The sequence below is a fragment of the Stenella coeruleoalba genome (assembly GCF_951394435.1).
Source record: "Stenella coeruleoalba genome assembly, chromosome: 20".
Taxonomy (NCBI): Eukaryota; Metazoa; Chordata; class Mammalia; order Artiodactyla; family Delphinidae; genus Stenella; species Stenella coeruleoalba.
The window spans coordinates 56,687,668-56,698,779 of NC_137166.1; the positions used below are offsets into that span (position 1 = coordinate 56,687,668).

The 11,112-nt window shown below is 41.1% G+C and overlaps 1 protein-coding gene across 1 annotated transcript; it reads right to left on the bottom strand.

The window, feature by feature from the left end:
• Positions 1 to 497: 497 nt before the first annotated feature.
• Positions 498 to 6,769, bottom strand: ZIM2 (zinc finger imprinted 2). Its single transcript, XM_079907255.1, has 5 exons — positions 6,670 to 6,769; positions 5,979 to 6,026; positions 4,576 to 4,702; positions 4,288 to 4,380; positions 498 to 2,814 (listed from the first exon to the last, which is right to left on the bottom strand). The coding sequence occupies exons 1-5, from the start codon at positions 6,700 to 6,702 to the stop codon at positions 1,832 to 1,834; spliced, it is 1,284 nt and encodes a 427-aa protein (XP_079763381.1). The 5' UTR covers positions 6,703 to 6,769; the 3' UTR covers positions 498 to 1,831.
• Between the last annotated feature and the right edge of the window lie 4,343 nt (positions 6,770 to 11,112).

The window sequence follows — 11,112 nt, forward strand, 5'->3', positions numbered from 1 at the left end:
CCCCCAACTGCTGGAAGTGTAGGGTTTGGCAAGCTTGAATGCATGTAGTGGGGCAACAGTGAAGGAACCCCATTTCTGGGATGCTGGATTTTTGAGAATTATAACAAAAAAAGAAAAACCCTACACAAAGAAACCTACAACTGCAACAGTATGTAGGAATAACTAAGGGGAACTTACTTTGCTGGCTGATAAAAATGCTTGAGTACATAAAAGAACAATATCATATTCCTGGATGCTAAGTTTAAATGTAACAATGTTAATTCTTCCTAATTCATTTATAAATTCACTTCAATAATCATCAAAAGGCTGTTTTTAATTGTTGAACAACTTTTCATCTGGAGGAGTAATAAAATTCATTTTTCTCATATAAATATAACACACATAAATAAACTTCTTAAAGGCACAGTGATAGAAAACTCACACGAGGCTATAAAAGTTAAAAAGAATACAGATCTATGATATAATAGGGTGACAAAACAATGAAACAAAGTGGATGATCCAGATACAGAACTGTATTATAAAATAAAATATTATGACTACATATCACTTACTAAAATTGATGTTGGGGCAATTAACAATGGGGGATAATTTTTTTCTTCACATAATACATCAAAGTAAATTCAATAATAGTTAAAGTATATTTTACAAATAATAAAAACTGCAGGAAAAAAATACTAATGTTTAGAGAAGGTTAGATTTTTTAGGTTTAAAAAAGATACCAGGGGCTTCCCTGGTGGCGCAGTGGTTGGGAGTCCGCCTGTAGATGCAGGGGACACGGGTTCATACCCTGGTCCGGGAAGATCCCACATGACGCGGAGCGGCTGGGCCCGTGAGCCATGGCCACTGAGCCTGCGCGTCCGGAGCCTGTGCTCTGCAGCGGTAGAGGCCACGGCAGTGAGAGGCCCGCGTACCGCCAAAAAAAAAAAAAAAAGCTTTCTGAACCCCTTATACTACAAGTGTCCCCATCTGATTTAATGTGAAATAATGTTGGGATTACTAAAAAGGAAGACGGCTGCAGTCAGTATAGTACTGTACCTATTCTTCAGAGGGGTATGGCAGGAATAAAACAAACCTGGGTTGAGCATCAAGATATAAAATAAATATCTCATGGAATCTCAAAAGCCAAACCTAACCAAACCACACTGGGGTTCAGTTCTTACCCCATCACTTACAACCCAGGTTAAATCAAATGACAACTTGGAGTTTCAAGTTTGCTATACCTGTAAAAATGAAATAAATATCCTCATACTAGGTACAATGCAGCATTCCTTAAAAGATCAAATAATATATTTGGCAATGTTTTGTAAATCAACAAGTACTGTGTAAACATATTACCAATTACTTCAGCTTTGTGGATGAATCAACATGGGCACACCTCAAAAATCTTTTTACCATGCCCTCTGCTGATACATCCCATGTGGTAAAGATACTGTATGTAAACACTTCTGTAGTAACTTAGCCAACAGAATTCCTGTCTGGAGCCCAACTACCAGTTGCAAGTTTTCTGTCAGGATGTCAAAATCAAGGTTCTCCATTCTATGGATAACACCAAAGAAGGGCAAAATCTATTAGCTTCTTTACTATGCAACAAAAATATTCTTTGTAAGGTTTTTTGCCTGGGTGACTGACACATGTGCTGACTCTCCCTTTGCAAAAAGATTGTTTTAACCTCTTGCAACCATTCTCTGTTTTCTGACCACACCACGAAGAATTTTCAAGTTGTTAACAAGGTGTGAGGGCTGGTGGAAGACCTTCTCATATTCAGAGCACTCAAAGGGTCTCTCTCCAGGGGAAGGTCAAAAGTGTTGAGAATGTTCTGAGTCAAGGTTTTTCAACAGTAACTGCGCTCAACTGGTTTCTCTTGAGAATGGAGTTGATAATGTTGAGTGAGGCAGGAGGGTAAGCTGAAACACTTCCCACACAGCTGACACTGGTAAGGCCTCTCTTGAGCATGAATTCTGTAGTGCTGAATGAGATGGGAATTCCAAATGAAGACTCTGCCACAGTCACAACACTGACAGGCTCTCTCTCCGACATGGTTACGTTTCCGCTGATATCGAATTAAATGTGTCTTGTTTCGGGGCAACGTGGGTGGAAGGGCTTTTGCTGCCTCATGGGCTTTGAGATGTTGAAAAAGATGCACATCCTGGATAAAAGCTTTGCCACACTGGAAACATTCATAGTAGTCCTCCTGACTATGAATTCTTATGCAGCCATTGATATTTGCACGCTGAGTGAAAGACTTTCCACCTTCATTGCACCCAGGGGACTTCTCACGTGAATGAGTCTTCTGATGTCTGGTGAGGTGTGCCATGAAGTAGAAGGCTTCTCCACACTGTTTACATTCAAAGGGTTTCTTCCCTGTATGGATCTGCTCGTGTCTCTCACGGGCCAACTGGGTACTAAAGCTTCTTTCACAAAATTCACGTCTGTTGTGTTTGTTCTCTTGGACGAAAGGCCTGCTGTCTACCGGCTGGGGACTGGTGCAAATTCCAGGAGGAGTGCATTCCTGGGGATCCTTTCCTAGAAGACCCTCTGACTGTTTAGTAAGATCTAAGCGTCTCTCAAATTGATCACGGTCATGGCTTCTTTCCTGAGGAAGGGTCTTGGGGTCATTCATTTTTACCGGACTCAAAAGTTTCTCCTGTTTGACCTGGTGCAAACCCAATGGATCATCGGGAGAAGACTCTTCTGCACAGACACACCAGAAGTTACCTACGTCCAAATCCTGTCTTCCTGCCCCTGAGGATGATTTTTCTATAGGCAGGCTTTGCTCTGGAGTTAGATCTTTGGTTTCAGGTTTTTTCTCCCAATCTAAAAGCAATGTAAAAGTTCCTCTACTATTTTTACTCAGAGAGACACATCATTGTAGTAGAAACAGAAGAAAGAGACCAAACATAGCAGAACAGTTCTTAAAGAGGTTTGAGAGTTTTCTGGGAACCTAAGGAGAGAATGGGAGGATGGAAAGGACAGTAAGCAAGGAAGGGTGAGGATGAGGCAGAAAAGAGACCATCCAGGAGGACTGAACGTTGACAAAGATGCCAGAGACACAGACAGGAGAACAAGGAGGAAACCAGAGAAAGAGCTGGGATTGGGGTTTGTCTGCATCCAGACCATGCTTGGCAAATTACTACTATTCCAAGCAACTAATAGCTGTGGCAATAAAGGGATTCCACTGTCAAGTCAATGTGGGAGATACCATAGGATCCAAGTCAAGCAGCTTTCAATCCTGTAGGACTCTTCAGAACCTTTAATTGGCATCTCAAATTCCGAAGAGGGGAAATATAGTATGCAGCATTTCTCTAACTGATCTCATCATGGAACACTTTTTTTTTTTTTTAAAGAACGCCTATTACCATAGTTCTACAGGACCATTAGGGAAACACTGGAGTAAACAGGTCAACAACCTGTTGCTCAGAATAAAGCAAAAGGATTCTAACTCTTTTCTTGGCTCCCAATCTCTAATCTTACCCCATTCCCTTCAATTCACCATTTATTAAATGTCTATTTTGAGCAAAGCATTATCCAACCAGATGGTCATAATAAGTCTGTAAAAAGGACCCCAATCAAGCTATAAATGACTACAGGAGAAGAGATGGGGGTGGGGGTTGATTCCATTTAGGAACAGGAAAAACTCAACGGAGGGGATGGCATTAGGGCTCAGTAAGCAGTGAAGGGGGTGGCAAGCTTATAAAACATCCTGAGCAAAGACACTGAACTGTGAAAATACACAGTCCTGGGGAGCCAGCAACACAGGTTTCTACTTGGAATATCTGTGAGAGATGAGGGTGGGATGTGAATTTTAGGCCAGATTGAGATGGATTTAAATGTTTTGCTAAAAGTTTGGATTTTCCTTTGAGGGTGGTAAGAAGCTGGTCAAAAGTTTGTGCTTTATAAAGGCAACCCCCTGAGTGGGGCTGGAAAAAGGAGTGGTATCACGCCAAGGTTTTTTGCTTGTCTCAGTTAAAGAGGAAAGACCTCTGATTTCTAGCTGCCAGAGGAAAGGCATGAATGAATGCATTCATTCATGTTGGAACACTAGAGAAAAGGGAAACTGGCCTCCCTGGAGCTGCGCAGGAGAGGAACTCATGCTGCAGGAAGAGATGAGCTTCAGAGAGGAGATGAAAGAAGTACTGAGTGCATGTGATGTGGGGAAGCGGCATGAACCCCTGAGGTGAGAGCACTTACCAACCTTCGCCCTGAGCTGAGAGGGCTTTGGGGAACAGCTCCCAGGCCCCTCCTGGCTGACCGGGGTTGTCTTCCCACGATTCCTGTCTCACTACTCACCTTGACATATCATTGTACTGCTGTCTTCCTCCACTGTACGTGACTCCTCCGTTTCCAGCCTTGAGATAATGTCAGGTTTAGGGAACTGGTACCCTGTTGAAGAAGGAGACTCATAACTTGGGGGTTCTGTCCTGTATCCACAGGAACTCCCAACCTGGGTTATAAAGACGGTGAGATAATAAGGAAAATGCAAATTTAAACAAAAGAAAAATAAAGCCTATTTCCAATGATTTTGCCACCAGGGACATATGGCAATGTCTGGAGACAATTTTGGTCATCACAGCTTACCTAGGGAGACCAGGTTCCTAAAATTTTCCAGCATCACTTCCCGGTAGAGTTTCCTCTGAGCAGCAGTAAGGTAGGTTAATTCCTCTGGACTGAAGTCCACAGCCACATCCTTGAAAGTCACCAGCCCCTAAAATATCAGACACACTCCTAAATGATTGAAATCTAGGAATTATCCCAAGGAGGGGGAAAGGTGCCTGATGAGAGGGGACTGACCATGAAGCAGATGTTCAGACCAGCAGAAACCTTCTAATCCAAGTGTTCTAATCCACTTAGATTATTTCTAGGGACTTAGAAAGATACCTTTCTTTGTCTTATAGTCTGAGAGAAGTGAGAACATTTCTGAGATAGTTCCTGCTGCTAATTTTGACAGATTTGGGTTGCAGGAGAAAAATACTTTTAAGTCACTTTATAAAGAAAGAAAAAATGCAAATAATTAAAAGCTGCGCAGTATACCTCAACCTCAGGAATCAGAGACAGTTGGGTTTAGATTCTGGGTCTGGTTCTTTCTAACAAGCTTTATGAGAATGGATAGGTTAAGCCTCAGTGACTCATCCATAAAACACAAAAAGCTCATAAATATGAAGAGATATTCGATCTTATTAATAAATAAGAAAATACATTTCAAAATGACAAAGTATTATTTTATACCCATTCAACTGACAAAAATTAAGAAGTCTGACAATACAAAATAGTGTCTTAAATGTGGACCCTTGGGGCCTCTTATAAGATGCTAAGGGAAATGTAAATTAGTAAACCACTTTGGACTCAGAAATTCTGTTCCTAGGTATATTTGCTCATGTGTACTTGGAGATAGATATGTTCATAACATCTGTCTTATAACATCCAAAATATGGAAAAGACCCAAACATTCATTTATAGTAGAAGAAATAAATATATTATGGTATAGTCATACCATGGAATAGTATTCCAGCAATACAAACTAATTAACTACAGTTACATGCAACAATTTTGGTAACCGAAGGGTGAATTTAAAAAGCAGATATTAGAAGCCTACATAAGACTATGATACCCATTTTACTAATATACATCTTTTGTGTTTTTATGGAAACATTATGCAGATCAATGAACATATGACTTAAACTAGAGGGCATGTACTGGCTGCCCAGCTCCTATAGAGGGATTTATTTGGCTCACGTGTGTTTTTTTAAATTCTTTCTTCAAAATTCATATTAGCTGCCAACACCAAAAAAATTGTATATTTCAAATTATTAACTGGATTTTTGGCTTCTCTTTAAGAAAATCAGGAGATCTGGGGATCGGGACCCACATTCTCACACGGTGCCATCAGCTGAAGCCGAGTCATAGCTTCCCCTTAGATGGGGCAGGTGCCCCCCCAGTTTGTCATAATCCACCCACTTACATACGGTATTCGTTTATATTACCTCAGTAGTCCCTGTGGGCATCTTCACTTGGGATCCTTGACATGGACACTGTAAGGACAGAGGGCTACTCTCAGGAACAGATGATCTAGGACAGTGTTTCTCAACTTTTTCCCCCCCATCTCTCCCTCAAGCAGCATTTTTAGACAATTTTTTTCCTAATCGTCACCTCCCTCCCATGAATTCTTTTCTGGTTCTAAAGGAAGTGCAGCATATTAATTTCTTCTAGGTTTCAAAATGTGATTTAACAAGAACACTGAGCAAATTAAAAAAAAAAAACACCTCACAACAGTATCATGTCCCTGTAATAGCTGCCATTTATTTCATATATATAAAGGAGCATAATAATAGTACAAACCACATGAGGGTGGTTTTGACTAAGCCAAAAGTGGAGATAAAATGGAATACTAAACAATGAAAAATTAATTCAAAAGATAGGAAAAGAGGAACAACGTTAAAGATATAGCATGTGGGGTGGTCATAAGTGTGACAGAGAAAAATAAAGCAGGGAAGGGGAATACAAAGGGTCAGAAGAACATTTTTTATACAAAAGCCAGGAAGAGGCTCAGTTAGGTAATGTTTATATAAAGACTGAGGAAATGAGGATGTGGTTTAATTAGACGGGGAATGTCTGGAAATCAGGAAGGTGAGGTCCCCATATTGGAGAACTAAATCAGAAGAAAGCCCGACTCACCTGAGATCTAGCAGATGGTATACTGTCAAACATCGTTGTGCCCTTCTTTTGTTGTTCTTCGGTGTTTCTCTTTTCTGCAAGGACAGAGTCCCGAGCAGGGAAACCTAGAAGGGAGCAGAAATGACCATGGAATTGAGTCCAGTCAGGCAGCACCCACAGGCACAGAGAGTAGCCTGCCACCCCCACGCCATCCTGTCCTGCCACGGGACGGAGCAGCAGTCCTGGACTTCCTATGACAAGAGAAAGACCACAGAAATCATTTCTCAGCTCAATATGGCAAGTTCCAGAAAAGAGTTCTGGTTATCTTCCACCTCTAAACTCTTCCATTGCTTCTCAGTACCTTCCAAATAAAGCAGGAGTTCCTCTTTATTTATATCAGTGGTCCTAGCCTCACCGTCCATTCAGTTACCAGAGAACCTCAGTTTCCCAGTTGTAACATGAAAATGATAAGACCTCTACTTCTAAGGGTTCCTGTAAAGATTAAACATTACATATGTAAAGCACACAGCATGCATTTTTTTAAAATGGCAACTCTTACTACTAAGCTTTCCCTACATCTTTTTCACTCACTGATCTAGAATACAACCACCACCTTCCCTACAGAAACTTGAACCTTGAAGGCCCTCCTTGCCTGCAGTCTCTTTCTAAGTGTATCTTTCATTAATCTGTAATTTTTTTCTCATATCCTAGAGAGCTCTTTCCTTTCCCCTGGATTCCAGCTCCATCAAAGGCTGTGCCTTTGGCCAAGTTTAAAACCAATGTGGGACAATATCCCACATGTCCACTGGAGGCAGTGTAACACCGTGATTAAGAGCACAGACGCTGGTGCCAGCCTCCCAGCTGAATCCTGACTGCCAATTACTAACCGTGGGACCAGGGGCCAGTCATTCAACGTTTTTGTGCCTCTGTCTCCTCATTTATGGAAGGAGGGTAATACCTATTTCAAGGGCTATTAAGAGAAGTAAATGAATATTATAAAATACCTAGAATGTAGTACATTTTAAGTGTCCAACATGTTCACTATTAACATCTTCAAAATTCTTTTAAGGAATGCAGGTGCACAGGACTGATCAGAATCCTTAATTCATGATACATCAGTATTCAGCCATGCATGACCCTCATGTTTATTTCAAATTTGTTTATACTTTTAAATGTAATTAACCCATCCCACTGGTCCACACCCAAGTCTTGTTCCCTTGTCTTTCTCTCCTTGTCTCTCTCTCTATATACCCAAACAATACTTTGTTTTTAGTATCAATTTTATTCAAAGGACTATTAGGAGTGAACAGCTTTCTTCTCTCATTATTGAAATGCCCTTAGTTCCAATCTAGTAACTTGAGTTTCTAAGAGACAAGTCAAATTTTAACAGAAGTTAAATTTCCAGGCCTCATATCTCCCACATTTTATGCCCTCTTTTTTTTTTTTTTTTTTTGGCTGTGTGGTCTTTTGTGTTGATACTGAAGTTCAGGCTTAATAAGAAATGTGGAGGGGAGGGGGAACAAAGCTGGAGGGAAGGGGTACTCCTAGAGAAATAATAAATAAGCAAAAGCCAAACCCCTAATTTCTTCCATTTCACACAAGATTAGGCAGATTAGACTGGATTATAAAATTCATTTGTTCAGTCATTCAACAAATCTTTATTAAGCTCCCTATTACATGCCAGGTATACAGCAAATGTTCAATAAATGCAAACAGCCAGTTGCTTCTTTCCTCTCTCACCTCTCTCCACACACGCTTGGATCAAGTTTGCCCCCAGGTTTCCTGCTTCCTTGCTGCTCTTGGGCTGTTTTGACCTCACCCATGTCTGAACCTCCTCTGGCAGAGTATTCAGAAACTGCTCCAGCACCAGTTGCTCTATCATCTGCTCCTTGGTGTGGGTCTCTGCAGCCATTGCCAGCTGCAGCCATTGCCAGCAGAGCTCCTGGATTTGGCTCACAGCTTGGTGAGGCCCAGTCACTGACAGGTATTGAAAATGCCTAAACTTTTGGTGAGAAACTTTCAGAGCCCCTAGGTTTCTTATGCAGATAGTTTCTGGATTTTTTTCTTGATCGTGTAGATGAATGAGCTGGGGATTCCTCAAGATATCCAAAAGCTCTGTCATGTGCAGCATCTTTACAGCTTGGCCCTTCAAAGGATGGAAATACTCTAAAAGGCAGGCTGTTTCAGAACACACTGCTGTGGAAGATGGTGTGCGGAGTTGTATCAGATGAAGAAAGGATTCAGAAACCTCAGGACCTCCAGAAATTACACAGAGAGACTCACAAATGGCTTCCACAGTTAGGACTGGACAGCAGAGGTTATTTGAAGCAAAGGAAGTTAGCTCTTTTCACACAAATGTCTAAATGAACATTCACATAGATTTGCACATCTACAGACAGGATGCTGCCTCAGTCACAGTACCAGGTCTAGAAGATCCACAGGCACAGGCTAGAAAAATTTCAGAAACGGCAGTGAAGGGAAAAGAGGCTTGAACCCCAAACCACAATGAACTGAACTAACTGATGAATCACAGAAGAATGTCACTTAAAAAAGTGACTTTGGGGGCTTCCCCGGTGGCGTAGTGGTTGAGAGTCCGCCTGCCGATGCGGGGGACGCGGGTTCGTGCCCGGTCCGGGAGGATCCCACATGCCGCGGAGTGGCTGGGCTGGTGAGCCATGGCTGCTGAGCCTGCGCGTCTGGAGCCTGTGCTCCACAGTGAGAGAGGCCACAGCAGTGAGAGGCCTAGCGTACTGCAAAAAAAAAAAAAAAAAAAACAAGTGACTTTGGGGCTTCCCTGGTGGCGCAGTGGTTGAGAGTCCGCCTGCCGATGCAGGGGACACGGGTTTGTGCCCCGGTCCGGGAAGATCCCACATGCTGCGGAGCGGCTAGGCCCGTGAGCCATGGCCGCTGAGCCTGCGCGTCCGGAGCCTGTGCTCCGCAATGGGAGAGGCCACAACAGTGAGAGGCCCGCATACCGCAAAAAAAAAAAAAAAAAAAAAAAAAAAAAAAAAAAGTGAATTTAAATGAGTTAATACAGAATGAGGAAAGATCCTTACAAAACATACATCCTACAAAGAACTGGACTCATATGCAAAATATATAAAGAAATCATACAAATCAGTAAGAAAAAGGCAAACAAAACAAGAGCAAAAAGGTTAAAAGATCTGAGCAGGTACTGCACAAAAGAAGACAGCTAAATGGCTGTAAATATATGAAACAGGGCTCAACTTCATTAGTTATCAGAGAAATCTGAATTAAAACCACAATGAGATATCACTACACACCCTCCAGAATATTCAAAATGAAAAACTCAGATGATAGTTAAGCGTTTGAGAGGAGACAGAACCACAGAATGGTATATTCATAACAGTGGAATTCTAAACAGAATTGAGAATATGGATGCATCTTGCTGTTGAGTAAAAGAAACCAGGCTCAAAAAAAGGTCCACATTACATGAGTCCATTTGTACACAGGTCAAGAACAAGCAAAACAAGTCTAAGGTGTTAGAAGTCAGAATGGTGGTAATAGTTGGGACTGAGATTCGGGGGGCAGTGGTAATGACTGGGAGGGGACAACATAAGACGTTTCTGGAAAGCTGGTAATGGTCTATTTTCTTAATCCAGGAGCTCATGACATGGACACAGTGTGTTCGTTTTGTGAAAACTGAGCTATATACTAATGGTTTGTGCCTTTTTCTGTATTATATTTGACTAAAAATTTTTTAGCTGTGTTATAGTCGTGGGGAAATATCTAGGTTGTAATATTAAGTGAAAAAGCAGGAAACAAACTTGAATATAGAATGTATACTCAACCATATAAAGCACAGGAAAAAAACTGGAAAGTAAACCAAAATACCACACCAAAGGGGTTATCTATGAGCAGTGAGACTACAAATTATTTTTACTGGTGATTTTATACTTTCTCCCTCAAAACTACTTCCTAATTTCAAATGTCCTACAATGAACCTTCTATCTTCTATGATCAGGAAAATAAAAAATACTTTTCTTCTATAAAATTTGCACTCTATGAAATCACGAACAAAATTGCCACTTGGGGGAAACATTTCCTTTTTTCTTTTCTCCTCTCCACTAAAAAACATGCACCTGTGATTTATATGACAAGCAGTTTTTCTGTTTGAAGGCATTTTTGTTTTTCATTATTATAAATCATAATGAGTGAACACCACTGAAACTAAGTATTTGTCCACATCTCTGATATTTCCCTTGTAGGACAGATTCCTAAAAGCGAAATTACCTGGACAAAGGGTATGAACTTTTTTAAAAGTTCTTAACACAATCTGCCAAATTTTCCTCCCAAAGGCTTCCACCAATTTCTTCTTCCAATCTCAATATATAAGATTACATACCCACCCTGCACGTCAATAGGCCAGCTTCATGGTCATGTAACCAGTGCAGTCACACAGAGCCTCACAAGGGCTCAAGCTTAATTTAATGCTCTCTTGTT